General features: G+C 32.0%; 1 protein-coding gene across 1 annotated transcript in view; it reads right to left on the reverse strand.

Annotated features, from left to right (window-relative positions):
- The window catches only part of LOC131850286 (mitogen-activated protein kinase-binding protein 1), a 99,452-nt gene that overhangs the window by 72,828 nt on the left and 1,997 nt on the right, over window positions 1–24,627 (reverse strand). The window contains exon 2 of the mRNA XM_059200499.1: window positions 7,635–8,180. Within this exon, the coding sequence (XP_059056482.1) occupies window positions 7,635–7,772 (138 nt within the window). The 5' untranslated portion in view covers window positions 7,773–8,180. The remainder of the gene's footprint in view (window positions 1–7,634; window positions 8,181–24,627) is intronic.

The following is a 24,627-nucleotide window of genomic DNA, read 5'->3' on the forward strand; positions in this document are numbered from 1 at the left end:
GAGTTACCACGCGTGTCGTATGTTTCCACAGTGTAAAAACCGCTGTAAAATTTATTAAGATTTCCACACGATAACACATAAGCCATGTTTAATTTACGATCATGTCAATAGTGTCATACTACTCGTATACCAATTTTCATAAATCTCTTAATAGGTTTAATGAGAAAAAGTAACATGTAAACACACAAACACACACACTTTCTCATTTCCCATGTCAGTCGTCTTTTTCTAGTAAAGACTACATGGCAATTTGCGCTGTGTGAATAATGATTTTTAGGGTTCTGTAAGGGCGAGACCATTATTGGATGTTTGTAGAAATAACAGTTATATGGGTGAAGTACGAAGTATGAGAAATCCATTTTCCTTTACAGATTGCCTTAAGCAATTTGAATTCTATGAAATATAGTATTGTACTTATTATAAAATACACTTACTTGTTTTTGTTCATATGCATACCTTGTTTTGGAGAAGGGCACAAACAATTGCAAAACAGTTTTTTTTATAAACAAATGTTTATAATAATGTAATCGATAGGAACGATTTATTATTATAATTAATAACAAACTAATATTAAGTAAGTACTGTGCATGTTAGAAGATGTAGAAGTAAGTTTTTGTATAAATAACCCAAACAACAAGCTGTTATAAAGTAAGATTTGGATAAAGTTAATAGGTCCATTTAATTGAAAATTTACAAAGTGTCCAGAAAGATTTATTATTCAATAAATTTCAAACTTTTATAAAGGAACATTCACAAAATTAATTCTAAGTCTACGTTGCGGGATTTCGTGAGTAAACGTAGGTACGAACGCAAAAAAATAATTCATATGCATGTTGAAGTTTAAATAAAAAATCGAAAATGTATAAATGAATAATTTGTACATTTGTGTTAAAAATATATGTAACGCTGCATGTGTATAGAACTATGAGAACATTTGATATGTTCTCATAGTTCTATACACTTGCATGACGCACATTTTTTTTCTGATAACCATAGAATAATTGACAAAAACTGTAAATTCGTCATTATAGTCCGTGGAAAGGCTAATTGACACTAATTATGTCTTTCCACCAACATGGTTATAGGAACTTGACAAGATACTTAGACCAAGTTAGACTTTGTAAAATGTCGTCTGTATGGTTACCATCATTTAAGACATGCAAGTCAACTTAGTCTAGCAATGAAGGAAAAGGCAACACATGATCGCTAGCGGTATATCCGTAGTGCTTAGCAAATAAGTATATAGGCGGATAATTACCACTTACTATTAGGTGAACTGTCTCCTTCTTTACCAAATTGCGTAACAAAAATCATCCCACAATATTTATGGCAACTATAAAATCTAAAACTTCGTGGTGATAACCGCATCTATATAAGTATATATTAGACTATAAATATTTTTAATTATTTCAACAAATAATTGTCTCCGTAATCACGACATCGTATAACAAAGTCGTATTCGTATCTGCTATCGCAAATTCGGAATGCAATTGGTTGCACGCAAACGTTCTGCGCCTGTACTAAGTGGGTCAGTTTCTATGCGCTGGCGCAGCACTTATGACAATTCGAACAATTTAAATTATATACTCAATCGTTTGTGCACCTTTAAATTGCGAAGCTACTGGACACAAATGTACATTTTATACTACAGAATATTGATACCCAATTATTAAGTGTCCATCCCTACAATCAAGTAACATACGAGTATAAGTTTCGAAATCAACCGGTCTAGTATAAAAACTAATTCCTATACAATAACATCGGATTGCTGCATTGCCCATTATTTTGCATTATATAAAGAACTAAGTGACATTGTTGTCAAATTATTCTATGTAATCTAGATTACGTTTAAAAATAAATTAATACAAAATCGAATTCTATTGAAATTTGACCTGCTGTTCAGTTTGGATGATGATATCGCGTAACATACAAAATAAATACCATAGAATGAAGAATGTAAACATAGACGAACTAAGTAGATCACATGACAAACATTTTCCCATTAAAATTTCTCAATTTAATGTGTCATTTGAGCAATGACATCATATTATTACTTACACGCCTTGAGAAAAAACATCAACGAGTGCTATTTATATCATTTCTAGGAAATTAGGTTTTTAAGTAATTTAAATAGGATGCAATAAACCAAAACTTGTTTTTCATGACAGCATTGTTATGTAAACATTAATGTGAAGGTTTGTGGCCCGCGGCCTATACTTCTAAAGAGCTCGCTTCCATTCAATTTCATAGTTTGTAGTCTTGTGTATAGAGTTCATTTTATTATCTTGTCACATCAGTTCATTTTATCGGATTGTTGATAGCGATGCGGCTGTGTCGAGTCGTAGGCACGGACCACAGTTGGATGACAACTGACAACCGTAACTGTACAACTAAAGACACCGTATTTTTCTTGGAAAAGCCGAGTAATTAGAGGTAACAAGTTGTGAAAACATTTAATAATAGCATGATAATTTGAAGAAATATATTTTCAAAATGAAATCTATTTAAATATGAAAAATATTAGTTTATCCAACAATACCCTAAAGAAGTTAGATATTTAAACGTTTTATTTTATTCGTCTAATTTTTTATTCTATAATAAAGTGGTTATAAATGAATAACCGTGCACAATTAACACAGCGCCATCAATCCCACGGAAAGCAGAACTTGTGTTATGGGTACTAGCACAGATAATATAATATTACATACAGATACCCCATCCCATACAAGAAAATGGTTCCTTCCTAACTCGGGCTATTCTTCGGGCTATTTTATTTCGCCGCCGTAGGCGCTAGATGTTGCTATATCTGAAGCAGTTCGGATTACTAGTGGGTGATTAGTAATAAAGCATGAAAATAGATGGCAGAGAATTCGGTCTACATGACATCTGTTTTGCAAAGATACGTACATAATAGATATATAACTGTATCGAACTCCTGATTGGGTACAATCGAAAATTCAATGTAGGTATAATATTGTTCGCTGACAGTCTACAGACACGGCTAATGTACCTATGTATCTATGTACTATGTTACAGTTACTTTTTTACATGCCTACTTTTTTTCTCCCGACGAAGATATGTCGTAACGCGTCTGCACTAAAATCGGGCTATCGGTTAAGGAGCAATAGCTCCTTAACGAATAGCCCGATTTTAATACGGTTTTTTTTATTTAAATTGTTATGTGATAGTGATAGATTTTAGCTATAATCAATTAATGTGCATATGGGTACCTCATATAATTTTCAGTATATAATTATTTCTCAATATGTAGTTAATTACGGTAAACTGGCAATTTGTAAAACTGAAAATAATATCTGCAAACCATCAATCTGTTATATGTAGGTTCTTTCAGGGATACTACATCGGTGCTAATGACATGTAGGTACTTATTTTGATGTTATTATTAGAACCTTGATATCTACAAACTACGCCTTTACTGCTAGTTTTTTGGTATTTATGTAAGTTGTTATTCAGTTGAAATTAAGCTGCGAAATTACAGGATATTTGGACATAACATCTATGTTCTCCGGAATGATAACGTATGCGGGATATAGCGGGCACGACATGATGACGTAATGCTGTTTAATAATATATACGTAATATTATGTACGTCGGATAGCGTCGTGGTTGGATGGATCGTCAGCTTATTTACCATTTCAGTTCATAATAGTAGGTAGTAACTTTTGACAATATGGATGAAGGAGGGTAACGGTGATGATGATGAGATCAATAATGACTGTTGACGATAGTGACGGTGGTATTTATTTATGACCACCATAAAATTCATCATTGGCAGTATTCTCAACATTATCATCATTGTTCATCATGATGATTGAGATCAAATTAATTAATTGATTAAAAAAGTAGCAAGTATTAGGTAGGTACTAAGTCCTTATATGACTTAAATACAAGGTTCTGGGATGCTGTGATATACTACAGTCTCTAGATTTTGTTTCTTATTAGTACTCCACAACCAAAGTCTATAGACAGAGAAATATAGATTTACACAAAGTTTTTTGATGTAAATGGGAATTATTATACACATTGCATTAAAAAATATATATGATTACCATCTAATACAAAATCATTATGTAGTAAATAATTCCTGACATTTTAAATCGAATGAGGTGAAACTAACATTGCATGAACACAACACTTGAAGATCATAATTTTTATTTCAGGTAATAAAACACTTTAAAATAATTTATTAATCACAGAATAAACAATTGTTAATAATTTACAATAATATTTCTTTCACTGCTTGTCTGTTATACCACTAAAACTTCAAACACTTCTGTTATTTTTATATTATATTCCAAATAAATCAATATCAAGACATAATATTTCATCTAAATCATTTCATAATTAATTCCTGGTACACAAAATATTCCTGGATTTGTTGATGAAGCAATATAATAATAATCATGAGCTTAAATCATAAACTTATTTGCAGTCGGTTACACATAATATAATTACTTGGAATTTCTTCTCATCACTAGTCCGTTGCTTTCTTACTTATTTAATTATATTATTAATTGCATTGTGATTAATAAATTACAGATTTTTCTTCTGCTTTTTTCTCTTATTTTTACTTGCATTATTATTTTATACAGTAAAATGTTCATATATATATATATATATATTTCTTATTCTTTTGAACTCCTGTTCTTTACAGTAAAAATGTTATTTATCTTCATCTGAATGACTAGGAGATTTAGAATATCATCTCTTATTTGTTTAAACTTTGTTCAGTATTAAGTTGTTGATGTCAGGAAAATCTGAAAACAATATCATATACCATGTTACATTTTCATGAACTTACATGAATGAATTTACATGAAAGTAACTATACTGTAACCTTATTAGCACAATAAACATATTATTCATACATCATATTCATTCAGTTCTAATAAAATATAAAAATAATACTACTGTTTAGTACTTTATTTTGATTAATAATTTTCAGTATTTTCTCAATCAATCAAAAATTATAAAATCAGTGTTAGTTTTTTGAAGTTACATTCATAACAATAATAAAAACATAATAATACCACATTAAAGCGGTCACCAAGTACCTATGTTTATTATATTTTAATATGAAAGATACACACGCATGCATATGCAAGTTTTTAACAACTTATAGTTATACCTGGTATGAGATAATCCTCAAAGACACGATAGTTTACTAAATATTTGTAGTAGTCCTTAGACACATTTAAATTATTGAGTTTGACAAAAAACAAAAAATAAGAAGTTCAATGAACTCTGAACAGGAACAATTCAAAAGTTGAAGTACCTACTTAACTTAAATGATGAAAAAAGAGAAAAAATCCAATGCTAGTGAAAATATGTTTTAAGCATTTGACTTAAAGTCGTTTATCCTATTCTTTTATTCCTATATTTTATATTTTTAACATTTCATTTATGTTGCCAGTACTCGTTGTCATTTCGATATAATAAAAAAATATGGACCAACCTACGATTTTAAATCGATATTTTTATTTGTGATGAAATCTAATAATATAAATTATGAATAACCTACCCTCGAATGGAGATATTAAAAAACTAATTATCATGAATAGTAGGTACTAGGATCAGTAATATATCATAGTATTATGAATGATTATCGTTTCAAAACCTTGTACAATTTAGTAAGGTTGAAAATATCCTTCTACAAAAGCAAAATTCGAGTATTTGTAAAGTTTCTTATGAGTATTTTTAAAAATTCGAGGATCCTCACATTTAGCTACCAATGTCAGTAATTTAGATACCATATAACACTTGTTTATTGAGGTTTCATAAAGGTATAGCTGACCTTATATACTCTATACCACATTCAATTCTCATTCATTAAATTACAATAAGTAGGTATTTATTTTTTTTAATAGAAGAACTATGTCACTAATGTCATTAATTGCTATAATTACCAGGGTGACCGCGTGGAGGTTGATATAATAGAGTACACTTGTATCAGATCAATCTAATTAATATTTCCCTCTTCAAGTTTCGAAGTTATCAGCGAACAGATAAATATATAGTACTTGCATACCTGTCAAAATCTCTCTATTTTGCCGTCGTCGAGTAAAAATTATGCATTGCAATTCGTTCCAAATAAGAGTATAATACAAAATGATGAAATTTTACTGTTTGCAAAGACTAATTAAAAGCACCATCGAATAATGCGTTGTAATATCTTGTTATCGATTATTCGAAAAAATCGATAAATCTATGCATTTATTTTTAATATGGCAACACTTTCTAAATAAGTATTACTGGAATAATATGGTTTTCTTGTTTAGCTGTTTTATATTTACTTAAACTTTTTTTATGTTTAATTTATCATAATAATATAGTAAGTACTTATTATTTGAAAATATAAAATAAACATTTAAAATACGGTGATACAAATGAAAACAGCGCCATCTATGAAAGTATTTTGGAAACAATAAGCCCCAATTAGCAATGATTAAATTGTAAACAAATACAGGGCAACAACAAAATGAGTAAATATATGAAAATTACTTTTCAAAACGCATTATTTCATTTTAACATCTATATATGACTTTTTAAAAATAGATTAAACCTTTTTAAAAACATAGTTTTGGGTTTTAAACGATTACAAAACAATGTTGAATTCCATTCGATACCAATGACGCCATCTAAATCCGTTTTTCGAACTAAAAATGGCTACTATGCCATTGATCCCCACTGGTACTAGGTAGAGACTACATATAGATGAATATAGAGATGAATACAAATATTTGTACTGTGCGAGGAATCGAACCCGCGACCATTGGAAGTAAAGCGGCGTGCTAAACCGCTAGACCACCGTACCGACCACCGGTCGTCATAAATGCAGCCCACAATTTGCCTTTCATTCTCAACTTTGTCATTTACACAGGCACTGGTTCCGGTATACGCGGTTCCGAGAACACTTCACGACGACCGACATTTCAACTCTAGAACCCTTGTGCCTGCCAAAGGCAAGCCAAAGAATACATAAGAGCAGCCTGTTTAACGTTGAGATTTTTCTTGTATCTTTTCACTGTTTATAAAACAAAAGTAAAAAGATTACCTTACGCTACGTCCGTATACTGCGATATATTTCAGGAACTATTTAAAAATATTTATTTTTAAACAGTACAAGAATGTTTTTACTATTTCTCTAATAAACAAACTAGTTATTAATATATCAATAATTTTATAACATTGATATTATAATAATAAATTTAATTATAGACTATTTTAGAAAAGTACTAGATTATACAGCATATATTCAACGGCCTCAATGGTCTAGTGGTTTAGCACACCGCCTTACATCCGATGGTCGCGGGTTCGATTACTCGGGCGGTATAAACATTTGTATTCTCGAGTATGATGGTTTGTATTGGTCTAGAGATACTTTCTAGTTTGTATATTAAGTATGTATTTACATAAGTTGTCTTGTACCCATAACACCAGGTCTGCTTAGCTTGGTACTAGATGGCGCTGCGTAAATTGTACTACTGAGATATTATTATTAGATATTTTGGATTCAATTAATGCTACATTTTGCAACAAATAATACACATTGTTTAAATTGTTCTTATAATTATTAATACTTAATATAATATTACAAAAAATTAGCAACTCACCCGATCTGAGATGGCTTCCTCCATTTTACCCCGTTTTAAACTAGGCGCGCGTATCACATTTGTCGCTGGCGCCACCACGCTGGGAGGCGGCGCGTTCCCAGCATTGCCAATCGACACCGGTATGTAACCGGCCTCCATTCTGTCTTGTACTACATAGGTCCGCTACTCGGCAATAGATGGCGGTGTTTCGCAAAAATTAAAAACTAATCGATTCTTTCATTGCGATACATTAAACATATTCTCACTATTATTTTCCAAAATAACACTCTTCAATTCACTATATGGACGTATATGTACTAGAGGCATCGGCCGTATTCAGGAACTGATGAGATGAGCATTAACACTTTGAGCATTATTAACTGAATGGAATCAAACGAACTCCGAACGATACACTAAATGCACTACACGATCACTTATCTTTCAAACAATATACAATATCACAATCAAATCACTGTAAATCAAACGAGCATCACACCACCCTCGATGTTTTCCGATTTCTTTGTTTTCCTGAGTGAGGACGTCTATTCACTCACTCACTCTCAGCACCTGTGAACGAGACAAACAATCATGAGGTTAAATTGACTAAACATTAACTGAAGCTGCTTTCGAGTAGTGACAAGTTTTGCATCATTAAACAAAATAGGTTGATACAAATCGTTTTAATTCAACGTCAAGGTCGCAAATGTGAGGTCACTGGATTATTATTTATACACAAAGCTATTTAAATAAATCAGTGCTATTGTAATATGCATTTGCATACGTACGTCGTATTATTTTGTGATAAAGGCAGATACGAATATATCCCCCTACCTACATTTTATCTAGATTCATATTAATTTATGTAGAAAAAAGGAAGTTTACCGTCTATTTATTTTATTTTTATTTATTTATTTATTAAAGGTACAATATAAAGGTTACATTATATCCTTCAAATATAAGGTAAATGCACTGCTAATTATATAGGAAAAAAATCTGTACTTTACAATACGACAGTCTACTCATTTTCTACAATATGACAGTGACACAGAAATATAATATTAATTGTTGAGTATTAATTAATTTTACACAAATTTAAATCTTATTTTTAAATACATAATAATAATATTTACGTAGTATCATATTATTCAAATAATAAGATATCCCAAAGAGGGGTTATTGGTTTTTTTTTTTTTTGGGAGTGTTATGAAGACTGGTGTACAATTTCAAATTCGTCCATTAAATATAATATCCCAATTAATACAAAGTCGAAATTAAACTCTGTTACGGAAACGAAAATATTATTAGTATTTATTTAGTACGTATTACTCGCTGTCACGATAATGATAATCTTATCTTTATATCTACGTACATGGTGGTATGGTAGTTAACGACGCAGCCTGTAGTATACGCACGTTTCGAGTATATAGGTACGTACAGCACTGATCACGAATATAGTCACTTATTGGTATAAAAGTAACTATATTACAAAAATAATTAAGTTTCTTTTATATAACAAAAATATATAAAAATATTTTATACCTTTAATGAGTAAATGTCTACTACATCATCTACAAATTAATGCACGCGACTATACCTACCGCTCAAGGAAAACAGACGTAGTTTCAAGGTTATTATAATAAGTATGAAAACGTCAATATCATATTAAGATCATACTACCAGAGGGCCAATCATGTGCATAGATTATATAACTCTGTGGTAACAGGTCTTGTTCCGTTTAATGTTTTTGACATTCACAGGTATATAATCATGACCAGATTCGATAAGTACCTTAACTCTCAAACATATTGTGCCACAAATAGAAATAAATCCTGATGAAATAGGCTTTGGCGAAGTAATAGATAGAGAAGACTAAATAGGTACTGGGGATGGCTGATCTATGAGCATAGAAAAACTCAAATATTAATTACGCAATTTACTAAATATTTTAAAATAATAAAGGCTTCCATGTACAAAGAGGGACACACATAATTTGGCCCAGACTGTAGACGGAATAGATACTGTATTAAATTGAACCTATTTTCGTAATCCTGTCCGTCTCCGAACTCCGAAGAACGAGGCCAACATATGAGTGAATCCTGTTTATGGTAAAAATAATCGCCAAAATCCATCCAGACGATATCGCGAAGCATTCAAAAGCAATCAAATTAAAAATCTCTTGAAAAGTTTGGATTAAAAATCAAATAGGAAGTTGCAAATGAAATTCAGCTACATAATAGTTGACAATGACATACATTTCACGTATATTATCAACCCACTTGATAGGTAAGCGTGCGTATAGAAACAGTAACCAAGTAACCAAACCAGTCGCGGAATTTCGCCAACGCGCTACGCCTATTGTTAGCGAGAGTAATACATGCTCGGTATGCAAATATAAATGTTATGCAACCGCTTCAGGCGCGGTGAAATGGTACCAAGTAAAAATAACTACGTAGACTTTGTACAAAGTTGTCTGGGAAGACAGGGGTACCCACTGTCTCGCCTATTTCTGTCGCCAAGATCCTTGGTAAGTGCTATTGGTTGATGACACTACAGGACATGGACACGTGACTCCGAAACGCACCGCGGCCATAAACAATGATATGATGTCTGATGCTGTTCATGTATATATAAGAGACGTCTACCACTTACTTTAAAGGTTAGCCGTCAGATTAAGATTTCAGTTACATAAAAGACAATAGTGTCATATTTGATGATTATTTGTACAACTTCAATGCTACCCCACTTTCAGTGTTGTACAATTGCTGGCTCTGGGATCATATTGTAAGATAATATAGCAATTATGACATCTGATCGTAGTTCGGACAATAGCAACTCGATACCAATTCAATCGTTAACAAATCGATTATTCGAGCTCGTCCATGCATACAGAGAATCCATTATGACTGGATTATGCTCCACCTATTTGATGACAAATAAGTCGTCATTGGATTGCAGATATGATGCAGGAAACTATGTTTATACTTAATTTATTTTTACTCCAAAAATATATTATTAGTTTATAAACTTGAAACTAATATAATATAGTTATGAAGCGCAAATCTTCAAAGTTTATCTGAATATGGAGAGTAATTTCCAGAACTAATTCTATTTCATGTCAGAACGGGTCACTATTGACATATAAAACACTAGTAACCTGTTCCAGCTTCATCTGGGTTTTTATTAAGTTTGTGAGTTTTGTATATATTAACATAGTAAGTCATTTTGAAACCATTGCCTTACAAACAGTGAACGAACTTTTTAAATTGGAAGTGTTAAACTTTTTGAGTTTATTCAGTACAAATATACCAAATATCAAAACTTTCCATTTATAGTATAATAAGTATAGATAATACCTAATCTAACTACAAAGTTTAAAATGTTTAAATCATCGATTAGGATATCTTCACTACTATCAATCGATTTAAAATCAGATAACTCTCAATACCATTGTTGTTGTGTTTTCTTCTAAATAGATTTGTTTTAAGTTTCATATAGTAGTTCTGTAACGATCTCTTTTATTTATCTTACATACATCCGTAACCTACAATGATCAAAATATAGTACAGGACAAACGATGCATCCTACCAGTAGCTATAACTCTTCAAAATTCTATCTCATCAAAAATAAATGATATATTATAGGGACTTATGACGAGAATAATCAACTGCAGACGAACTGCCAACGGAAATTGTCGCCGCAGTACGCTCTGTTTAGCGTGCAGATGCCGAGACATTGTTGTTAGGGTTCCTGGCACAAAATGTATGTGTATCTTTATTGTTGTTTATGATTGTTTAAGTGCAGCAATATTAGTTTCTTTTATTTATTCATCCGAAACAATATAAATTGCTTAGGATAATATACAAGTACTAAAACAATTAAATAATTTCATTCCATTCGTTCCGTAATTATCTCCAGTTGAACTTTCTGGTTTTCTATATTATTTACATAAAGACCTAAATTTATATATATAGAATATTCTGTAAGTATACTATACTAGATATATACTACACTAGAGTATAATACTCCGTTTTCGCACGGGTATATATACTATACACTCTTCGTTATTGAAGCTTTATATAAAACTGTCATACATGAGTTTGTTGTATTGTCAATAATTTCCACAACGTACACGATATAATTTTATTTTTCACATACTTGTATTTTAATACCTAACATTAAAAAAAAATCTATAAATTATCCCAATTTAAGATTCTAATGGCAAAATAATTTTTCAATTCGGTCCAGTAGTTAGGAATAGAAGTTTAGGAGCCTATTCAATGAAAACAAGCAATGAAATCTTCCTCTTTATAATATTAGTATAGATATACATTACCGTCTATGTATATATGAATATAACTGATTATTTAAGAATTAAACTGTTCAAATGAGTCACAAAATAACCTACTTCTTTGGAACTAAAATAAATAATTCAACACGACCAAGTTAAACCAATAAAATTTTAGTAAAGTTGGCAAAATCGTTTAAGACTTGTTTAAAGTTTTATGAAAAATATTTAAGGTTATGCATTTAAAACTGACTCAATATACATATTAGAGAACCCGCAATCAAGTATCCGTTTTCCGCTTCACTATTTTTTGTACGCAGTTTCTCACGAGGCAATTTAGCACACTCTGAATACCAATGAACTTCTATAAAAAAAAAGCATTTTACATAAATAAGTTATAATCACTGTGATAGTCATGGAAATTCCACAAAGTTTCGTTTACGTTTGTCTTAGAATCATGTATGATAAACACATAAATATAAAGAGTTAACATAATTATGGAGTGTGTGTAATAACCCGAAATTTAAAGATAATATTCATGAAACTGGCCATATGTCCCCTTAAGAATAAGAAAATTATACATTACAAGTAACATTTTGTTTCAGAAATAACAATATGCATATTGCATATACAAGTGCCCATCTGGCATAAATATAACACATTAAATTTAAATGTAACACGGAAAATACTGTTGAACTGAGAACCTCCACTTTTTGACAATTGATGGAAACATAATGACTGCAGGTTCATGAACGATTTATGTTCTTATCATGTTCATGACGTAACAGCATTAGAACTAAGGCTTAAACCGTATAGAATAAAAAGTAACCACTTTCTTGTACATACTGGCCCTTTATATAAGTATGACAATATCACAAAAACAAACATAAATTATCCAAAATATACTTTTATTATATCTTATAGAGTACATCAAATTGATACGGTATACTTTTTTAATATAGTACTATTTTTGACTAGGCGATACTGCATTATAAGTTTATAACACTGTATTATATATATCATTCACTATTCTGAATTATTTTGTCTACTGTATAATTATTATATATATTATTATATATGGCTTCCTTTTTGTAATCTCACCCGTCTAACACTATTTCCAATAGATTTGTAACCCAGTTTTCAAATACAGCCTTATCGAGATAAAATTATGCAACTAAGCAAAACCGACAATGTGATATGACTGTGACAAGGATTGTCTCATCATCAGGCCAGTTGGTCTGATGATGAAGCTGGAAGTGCCTATAGAAACTCAACCAGTTCGTTTTATTACAGTTTTCTTTATGATTACTTGAGATACAAGTTCTACTACTAAACATACATGAGTCCATATAATAATTATTTTAATCATACAAAAATATTAGGTACTATAACTAGTAATAATGTAGGCGAGTAAACTTTCATTCAATGTTTGTTTTTATCTTGTGTATTTCTGTGACTTCTAATATTTCTTGAAATTCCTACTACATTCTTATCAAGATAATTTCAAACAAAGACATGTAGGCCACTAAAGATAAGCAAACCTTTCTAGGCAGACATGGGTCTATGTATCTGTTATGTCAGGGCTGTATAATAATATTTTTAGGATTCCGTACATCAAAAGGGACGGCCCTCTGTTCCCTTAACGACAAAAACGTCACACTAAAATTTATAGTGAGAAAATTCCATACAAGGATTTAGATTACATCATGTTCGATTGTAGAATATTTAATACAAATATTTATGTACATTTTGTACATCTTGTACACCAATATTATAAATGGGTAAATTTGTGAGGTAGGAAAAGGAAATCTCTAGATCTACTCAACCGATTTGGAAAATTATTTTACCAATAGAAATCCACGTTCTTTGTGAATGTGTGACTATATAACATCGCGCTACGACCTATAGGAGCGGAGCTTCAATGAATAATGTTGCAAAAAGAAAATGTGACCAGACAAAGATGCGCGGGTAAGATATACATATTTGTAGAGCGATCGATTTGCCTCAGGAATCGGAACTTTTCAACTTCATATTTTAAGCCGAGTCAAAAGTCGCCTATTAAAACTGTATTCGATTCGAATATTCATCGAGAATCGATTAAGTCGAACGAATCGCCCAAATCAATTTGTTCACGGACAATTTGTTGCAGTTTTATTGTGCGGGTCGACGGGTCGTGCTCTAGTAAGTAATGATTGCAATTAGCGGTACACGCATTGTTTTATTTAAATGTTTATTAAACGATTAATATAATATACAAACACACATGATCTAGCTGAAGAGAATCTTTTATACCGAACGTGTAAGCAGCATACTTATACCTAGTCTACCTACTGTTAACACATCTTTAGACAGAATGATAAATTCTAATGTTTAACATTTTACAAAAAGCATATTTTCAAAAGCACATTCATTGATTGTCAACAGTGTTTTATTTCAGCTAAACAAAAAACTATGCAAAAGAAAGCTACACAAAACCACTTCTCTATTGCAATATTTAGTCAGACTCAAAATTCTCACACTTTTTTATTTCATATTAATTAAACTAATTTTCACTTAGGGAATATAACTGGATGTCCTTCATACAGGTCATTATAATGACCTAGTAACGACAGCAGTGACATAATGTTATGTTGAGACTTAAATATTATATCTGTTTCTTCTTTTTTAATATACTCTGTTTTTTTGTAATTTATATTGTCTTATAAAATGTGTATGCGTGTATATATATCTGTTGATGTAAATAAATTTATTATTATTATATAAAAAAAAAAGAAAAAATTATATAATAGGTTATGTACATATATATTATTATAGTCTACTTATCTATCCCTCATCCCTTAATGTTTTAACCCAGTGCAATAAACTAATCTCCTTAAAAACAACAGTCGCTTATCGACTTTGATAAATCGTTATAGAGTACTAATTGAGAAACCTGATCTCCCATCTGTATAATAGAAGAAGTTTACATTTGACTCGGACCTATCTATATCAGGATAGGTCAGTCTAGACTCTAGACGTCTCCGGATATCTCATTTGCTTTCAAGTAGTAAGGCGATAATACGAACACAAAATTGACAATTTAAAATGATATAGCTGGTCGTCGCACGTCGGGTACAACGATACCCAACAACTTAACCCCTTATTTTAGTTCGTGACTAACTCCGGTTGGCGTAAAGCCAATTGAGTTTAAAGTCTTTATTCAATTATTTTATTACATTTTGAACTTATTGGCTCTGTAAATATGATTCAAAATTGCAGTAATAACTTTCTAATTAAGTTATATGTACTACTTAATTGAGTGGTAGAGAGCGAAAGTTACATTCATTGTTTGCCTGAAAGGATTAAATTTATAGACTGAGTAGATTCAGCCCGGGGCTTTGTGTCCACAATTATAATTCACCGAACAGGTAATCTGTGTCCTTCTTCAAACCAAATACTATTTACTATACCAATATTCATTATAATTGGTTACTACGGCAAATATAATAAAAAATATATAAACTCACTTTCACATGTTTTATAGTATAGCGCTGTGCAATTCACAATAACTAACATTGTTTATGGGTAATGGAAAAGGCAATACTATAGAGCAGGGGTGGCAAACCAATGGCACGCGATACAATATTTTGGGCACGCCATCAATAAAAAAAAGTTTGCATTTTAGTTAGAAATACCCACACATTTCTAACTAAAATGCAAACTTTTTCATTTCCCTAATATAAATAAAAACTTTATTATGCACATTAATTATAAGTACAAAAGAACATTATGCATTGATATATTACACTTAGCAAAAGACAGCCTTATTGCTTAAAGCAATCAAAGTAGTAAGTCAAAATTATTAGGTACATGTATTAAACGCGATGACTACGAACAGGGATGAATGGAAGAGTAAAACATATTACGCCGACCCCAAATAAACGGGATAAGGAAGAAGCAGATGATGATAAGGATGTATTAAAGGTTTCTGTAAAAAATGGCACGTCGATATTAAAGGTTCTCCATGTCTGTAAGGCATGTTCAAACCACGCCCAATACAATAATGCGATGTACCGCAGAGGTCGTTGCCCAAACTGTTTTGACAAATTTTAATACCTTCCAACACTGCATGTTTCGAGGTCGATGGAAGATTAAGAAATTCACGGATTTCTTAGTAGCTGCAGAACAATTTGACATAAACAGTTGTAATGGATAACTTTGATGGACCTCGGAATCTCTAAGCTCAGTAAAGCTATGTATAGTTCTACTGGAGATTCTTAGATAAAAGAAGCTGTGCCTCCCGTTTCACCTGACGTGTAATAACACATATAAAATATATAATCAAGTTCTTAATTGGAAATACTATAATAAAGTTATATTATATAAAATGTTTATAAGGGTACAAAGTTTACAAAACAATAATCGTCAACGTACTATTCCTAATCTTATGAGTTTGTCTATTTATTGCAGAGGTTTATATATTTATCAATTATATAAACTAGTATAAAATACAGTTAAGAGATAACCTGAACGTTCGCTATTCCATGAATCCTTTTGATTAATATATAACCACATATTGATAAAAACCATCCAATGAGTATTAATATAAATTCCACTGAAGTCAACTGCTTATTAAAACCATACAATAAATAAAAGATAGTTTTATTCAATTTCATTAGCAGGACAGCTGTTGCAAATTAGAAATCGTAAACTTCATGCAAAATGGTGACGCTGTCAGTAGCCGAGTGAAATATGAATATTAACAAATGAAGCTTAAGCCACTTGGGGAATAAACATCTCTCGTATCCTCATCATCATGTCCCTTTAATAACCAAGTTATGGATAGTAGTGTTGCATGACTTGCCTGGATAGGTACAGTCACCAGCAATAATACGTAGTGTGTAAGTGACATTATTGTCAACTCCAAATATTTTATATACCCACGAAAGTCTGTCATCATTTGTTACGAACTTAATGTACCGAGGTAGATTATCACAGATGTATGTCGATGATATTTCAGCCGCTTACCAGCTTTATAAGCTATGTAGTTTGAAGGTACGTTATGACAATGAACTTACAGGGTTTAGAATATATTTCATCTCAGTTCCACGAAATAGCAACTCATGATGAGTAGCACGTCACTCGTCAGACGTGATGTCCGTGCTATTCATGTATATACGCGAAGGTTAGCAGTCAACATCAGGGGACATTTTCAGTTTCAATTTTTTCAGTTTTGTACTTACAGTTTTGCTTTTCAATTTATCTACAGTGGTGTATCAATATCAGAGGATATATCAGGAATAGATATATATAGGAAATATCAATAGGTAAAACAATAAAAAAGTCGAGCATACCACCTTTTTACAGTCATCATGGTAGGTATGAAAATTTCACATTTAGCAATTTTAGCGCAGTGAACCTTCCACGTATACTTAAGTAATTTTGCAATTGACCTCCCACGTCATACCGCTGTCAGTGACCTTTACTCCATCGACATTCGGTTAAACTTTTTTATATCCATATACACGTTTTCATGTTTCCGATCCATTTTTGACTCATTGACTATCACAACAAGGTTGAAAACGCCTATATGCCATAGCCATTTACTTTTACAGAATAATCTTACAGGAACTATCTGGATTTTGAAACTACGAGTTACCCGTTTTTGTGCCCTTCAAGAGTTAATTTTAACATTATCATTGAGAAATATTTACAAGTAGATATACTTACTTATTATTCCACTAAAAGTAACTGTATATAATCAATTAAAAAAATTCGGCAAGAAAAAAAATATCCTATCCACATGCCCCTATCCGTGTGCCATACGGTCTTAACCAATTTTCGTTTAAAATTAGTAACAATAATTAGTAAAATATTGAATTTAAATTGTACAATTTATATTATATTATTAAATATTATTAATTTAGATGGTGGTAGTACTTCTGACTGGTATTATTCTGTGGCCGTACCAGATCTGTACATTTGTGGCAACGAATAAACATTCTAGTGGCGAGTACTGTGTGCCGACACAAAGACAGGATGCTGGCCGATGAATTCTTAATGCAACCGATGTTGGTAAACTATTCATATGTGATTGTTATCCAAACAGAAAACGAAACGGTGGTGTACTTACTAACAACAGTGCAGGAACTAGGAACAGAAACACATTAAGGAAAACATGACTGCATTTTCTACAGTAGTATTTAAAATATCTTACTCCATACTAATATTATTAAGACGAAGGTTTGTCTATGTCTATATCAAAAGACTGAACTGAGCTTAAAGGAATAAGATTTGAAAATAGATACTACTACTATGGACATAGAATATATTTTCTCTCAAAAAAATCCGAAATAGGGACTAAAATTTTGCGCAGGCGAAGTTGTTAGTAACAGTTTAATATTATGTATTTTTGTAAATTAAGTCAAAATCTAAGATCCGTTCAACATGAAAGTTTAGTCATGAAAATATAACAAACAGACAGACACATATTCTCGTTCTCCTGTCTGTCTGTCGGTTCAGTAGTTTTGGCGTAAAAGAGCGACAAACAGCAGAGTTACTTTCGCATTTGTAATATTACAAATGCGAAAGTAACTCTGCCTGTTTGTAAAGAAGTAAAGATAATATGATCAACACTACAGACATCACGTTGTCATATGATGCCTGTAATACCACACATGCGTTGCCATTCCAAAGGACTAAATTGTCATGCCCTCTTATCCTGTAATTTCACTGACTAATATCATGCAACCGAAACACAGCATGCAAAGTAAGCAAGCAGATTACTGAATTAAGAGAGACCTACTATTTACCAATAACTATATTAAGCGATATTACACCATCGTACAGTTTGGTCACAATCAAATAGACGAAACACGTTTCTATCAATAACAACTTTTGGTGAAACCATGCAAACGTTCATTGCGTAAGTGAAAGTTCTCGTTTTGTTTGTTTGTCTTCAATTGTAGAATTATTATCTAATTTTAAATTATCAAGAAGCAACGTTTCAATAATGGGAGGGACCGGGAGTGTTTCAAGTCAGAGAGTTCTCCATCTGACTTGAAAATAACTAATATATGTATAGTATCTTAGTAATTTTATGTATACGGTATAGTTTACTACAGATTGTTTGTAATAAGACCGTAGAAGTCTACACTAATAATTAAATTGACGCCCTTGGTGGTCTAGCGGTTTAGCACACTGTTTTACTTCCAATGGTGGCGGAATTAATTCCTCCCATAGTACATTTATATTCATGAGTATGATTGTTCGTATTAGTTTGGGTGTAATCAATGTATTTACAAAAATAACAAAAAAAAAATTATCAGCCGTATACAACCCATAACACGGACTCTGCTTACCTTTGAATTACTCGGATTGTGTAATACGTCCATCACACTTATTATAAAAAAAAGAAAGTAATCCTGTATCACTTCACTGGACTGTTCTGGAATGGCAAATAAATGACCTGATGATAAGTGGTAGATGTGGTAAATATACATAAGCACCGTGAATTTTACGTCATCATGAAGCCCATGGTATATGCCACACGTAATCATGCATTGCCAAACCGAAGAACTAAGGTGTTATCATGCCTCCTTAGCCTGTAATTTCACTACCATATCTAACTTTTTAACCGAAACATATTTCGTCGGCAGTAGAAAGCTGCAAGCAGACGACTTTGTACAAAGTATACCTTAATAAATAAATGTTGATAAGCGTCGTTTGTTAGTTAGTAACTAACAAACGACGCTTCACTCCTGACGCTTTTACAGAATTCATAAAAGGAATAACGTCATATTTCATTTCAGTATCAATAGGCACACAACAATAGACTCTTTATAGAAAAAAGGCGCATTCGAAAATATTTCTCCGCTTTCATTTCAAATAACACCGTAATAGAAATTAGTTCCACTGTGACATTGTTACGATGAATCAAAACACTGAAACTCTAACCTTTAATACAAAGGAGTAGGGTCTGTAATAGTGTTGATCGTGCACCGGTTGATAAATCACACAAATTACTCAGTTTCCTGTACAATGAGCTAAATACAAAAACAGTATTAGCTGTATGCAAATCTTGTATGAGGATGTATAGGAAACAGAGTGGAGAAGGCATTAGGTAATTCACAACAAACATATCAAATTTTACTACGTTCCCTGAAAAAATAGAATTATTTACTAAATTTATACAAGGCATAATTCTAAAAGAACCACAAGAGTCGTGGGTAACATCTAGTAATTATGGGATCGGATTTATTTGTAGTCAGATTATAATTTGGGACGTTGCAAACAAAACAAATTACGATTATGACAGATCTCTTTGTGCTAATGTAGTAAATAGAACCATCAATTAAACAAACGCTTTGTTCAATTCTAAAGTATGAAGGTACACAATCAAGTGCATGCGTGACAAAGAGACTAGATTTCAAATAAAACGACGCAGTTGCTGATTGTTATTTTGTCTTACTGTTCTAGTATAAAATACAATTCTATGACACATCCACTCAATTTCCAAACTTATGTGAATACATGAGTTTTCCTGCCTTACAGCCTTTACAATTGGATTCGCAACGGTTCTGTAACTTGTTGGGTAATAGATAGCAATTAGTTAACTACCGCATGTACAATGCTGCGTCTGTTGACTAAAAGCATCTCAAGACGAATTTCAAAATATTAGCAGCTCACGTGGGAATTTGTAAAATGAGACAAGTACAAAATTATAATACAACCTCAAATTTAGTAATATGTTTTTAAAACTTGTGATTGTTTTAGACTAAGTATCATTTTTACAACTACTTGCATTCATTCATTCGAAAATCTTTTCAGGATGAATAAGGTGCATTTGATGCAGTTCTTTAGACGAGGCGCCGAATGCTTCAAAACAGTTATTGCAAAAGACAATAACTATAAATTAATACATAGCTTCCCGTGCAATAACAGTACCAATCATGAAATCTCTGTGCTTGTACAAACTATTTGAGTCCAAACTTAGCTGTAATTGTTTAATGCTTTTGATCTGCTGAAAGTGGTCTGAGTGAAAGCATTAGTGGCATATGTTTCACATATGGAGTACTCAATCCTCATGATGCGAAGCTCGGAAGCTTCGAACCAGGCCGAGGTCGGTATTGTTGTTTCCTACTATTTGTTTGGGCCATCCCTTTGAACTTTTTTTTAGTCCACAGACTATCAACTAAATTTAATTGTAAATATTATTGTTATATATACTACCTATATTATTTCAATTTGTACACATACAATTGCTACTTTTACGAAATATGAATTTTATTATGATGATATAAACTAAATATATCTTATTCTATCTTTCCTCGGTGGTGGTGGTAAACCACTGTTTAGCACGTTGTCTTATTTCCGATGATTACGGGTTCTATTCCTCGCACGGCACAAGCATTTATATGCATGAGTAATGATTGTTCATATCGGCCTGGGGCTGTTTTCTATGTATCATATTTATGTATTTACGAAAAAAATATATCTATGTATTTGTATTAGTTTTCATAAGCTTTAACTAGCTTAACTTGGGTCTATATGGCGCTATTTGAATTATTATGTCGTATGTAAACTAAGTCATCTCTTTAAATCACATAAAAAGTGATAAGTGACAAGATCTATTTGATGTGACCACAAAATTAAGTCAAAATTATTTTGAAGACATTAAAACGTGGTTTCCCACGGAGAAGCGACTGCGCGTGTCAGTATGTTTGTAGGCGACAGTCTACGTAACTACGGGAGTTGGAACCGTTACATTCTGTTTGCAAATGGTTTGTATGCAGTGTGTAGTAATTAACAGGTATCTATCGACACAAATGTAAAACTGTTAACGGTTAATGTCCAATGAACAAAACATAAGATTGCTTCACAAATGAAAGCTACTTTAAAACTGACAAAATTAGTATGTAACGAACAAGAATAGACTCTATGTACACGATATATTTTTTTATTATTATTGTATGACAATTGATTAACACGTAAATAAATCATAAACTTTCTGCGTCTATAATAGACTAGCGGCTCACCCCGGCTACACACAGGTATTTAACAAAATTTTCAACAATTATACATTTTAAAACCCACACACAGATACACCATTCGACATTGTTGTCCTCTATAAAACTGTAGTACGTCACTTTGCTGTATTGACAATAATTTCCTCAACATACGCGATTTAAGGATTACTATTCGTATTTTTTTCATTGGATTACATTATCCTAGTTTTCTAAAGGATCTCTAACGTTTTTTGAAAATATTCTATCGCCCATTAGGAGTAATATAGGATACTAATAGTACAAGCGTCCTTAAGCATCCTTAAGCGAGAAGGAGGCATTAATTTAACACATGAAACGGTGCTGTAGAATCTATAGGTAAGATATTAATTAAATGAGCGACTTCACTACTGTTGGCTATAAGGAACTAGTCTCATTGATGAGTTCTATAGCCCAAACTGTTTTATCAATTACCCTAGAATTTTAAAACATCATATATTTTTATGATTAACTTCAAATTTATCAGTTTTAGACGCTTACATTTCCAAATTCCTATATAACTTGGAAACGTAAGCGTCTAAAACTTAGCATATTTATATTGCGATTCTAGTTCTGGCTGAATAAAAACCTCTTTATTACGCGTTGCTTAGGTAAAAAGTTCTTAGTTATATTTTGACTGAATAAAAGATATTTCGTTAGTTTATCTCTGCACTGAATAATGCGGAGATAAAATAAACTTTATTTACATCTGAAGAATATTTCTCTGTATTAATTATATATTTTTTCAATCGCTAATTACATTCTCGTATGTTGTTGCCTGTGAGACTGGTCCCTTATTAGAAAGAGACCCAATTTTATAGTTGAATTGAAGGTCACGTGGGTAAATGTTATAATACCACGAAACCATAAAATTTAACGACTTCGCAAGATACGAGGCAAAGTGGTTCTAGGTACAAAATAAACAGAAGCCATACAAGGGATAATTACCTTAAAATTTCCTTCCTAAAATTTATTTCCTAAATACTTAGTATTACGTTTCAGCAAAATAATCGTTATGTTTATATGGTATACAACTGTAATTCGCGAATTCGCGACATTAAAGATTCGGACATTATTTACATACTATACTTATGAGTAGTGTATTGTTTCGTTTATATATGAATTTTGGAATGATGCACCAACACACAACGTGTTAACATTCGAAGCTGAAGGTGGCACCAGTGGAAGATAATAGGATGAGCATTAAATCAGGTCAGTCAGCTCATGGTGCGGAATTCACCAGTAATTAGTCACAATAGTTAATACGTGAAACCGATGAGATAAACCTGACATGGTATATTACTAGCAATAGGCTTATTATTATTAGTACCCATTACTGAAAACGTCCTCACCCTCAATGATATACAAACAAGTTACTTAGCGTTTTGGCAAAAGAAGGTTTCTTAGGATCTTATAATCATTATTATGCAAATTTGGTCGATCCCCTGTCCCATATCAATTGGGATTAAAATTACGACGGCCTAAGCCGAAGTTCAAACCTTTAGCGGTGCCTCATGTTAAAGTCATAGATTTAATAAATCTCCCGCAGGCTTGGGAGTACCATCGGCAATCGCTACTATTTTTGACCGGTGTAGCCGTAACGGCCAGCTGTGGCCAACGACATTCGATAAAAAAAATAGGTAAATATGTGCTTTTTGATGTGCTACAACCATTACTGCGAAAATGATGCTTGTCTTTTAGTGATTCACCACGGGTATCTAATCAATATTAAATAGAAGACACACTAAATGTACCGCCTGTGACGTAAACTCAAGGAAATTAAATATAACCAATATTTTAAGAAAAAACGCTTCCATGTTAATTTTCCTGTAATCCGTTTTTAGACCCCATCATCAGAGTCAAGCATCAGTTAGTAAAGAGTCATATGAATTCAGTCTAAAACTCTCTAAGGTTACATTGTTTTATTATAAAGTCCCCATAGTGACTTTGGTTTAACTATGATGTAGCCAGAGGACGAAAGTGATTGTTAGTATTGAATCTAGTGGCCTCATTTCTAGCTAACCGTATCACCTATCACCAGTGTGTTTAAGGTCACAAGAGAAAAATAATGAAGTCAAGTCAATTAGATCATCGGCAGCGGGACGAATTCATAACGACGGTTTCCAATAGAGATCGCGTGGAAGACGACCGAAAGAGGCACTTTGCTAGCAATGAGACCATTACTTCAATCACTAACAATCCCTTACCTCTCCCCCTAAGCCCTCATTAATCTCCGTCAACGTTATGTTGGAGAATGTCTGTGGTTAGACAACAATTAGCTAGCTCATATTTCGAAAAGCATGTTGCGATTCTGTGGCTAGAGATATCCTAACGGTAAATCTTTCATTAGTTACGTGTTAATGGTGGTTCTCATCACCGAACAGTTAGATAGGCATTAAATATTTACGAGTCTAATGTGAAAAACGCAATTTAAATAAACCTGATATGATAATCAGCTTTGACTGATAAGCAAATGGTTATTATCTAAATGTGACGCAACAATGGACTGTGACGCAGTCTTTATATTATATTCAATTCTTTATTTTAATAGTTTTAGATATGCCTAGGGAATCTTTTATAGTATAATATATATATATATAGTATTAAACTTGTAGAACTCAATACTTGATCTGATAAAGTTATTTTGCAATTATTTGCCAAAAGATTAACTTTTTATTTCAATTTCAAAATAGGGATCTATACACAA

The sequence above is a fragment of the Achroia grisella genome, unplaced genomic scaffold (assembly GCF_030625045.1).
Source record: "Achroia grisella isolate CSIRO2021 unplaced genomic scaffold, CSIRO_AGI_Agris_v1 utg114, whole genome shotgun sequence".
NCBI classification, from domain to species: domain Eukaryota; kingdom Metazoa; phylum Arthropoda; class Insecta; order Lepidoptera; family Pyralidae; genus Achroia; species Achroia grisella.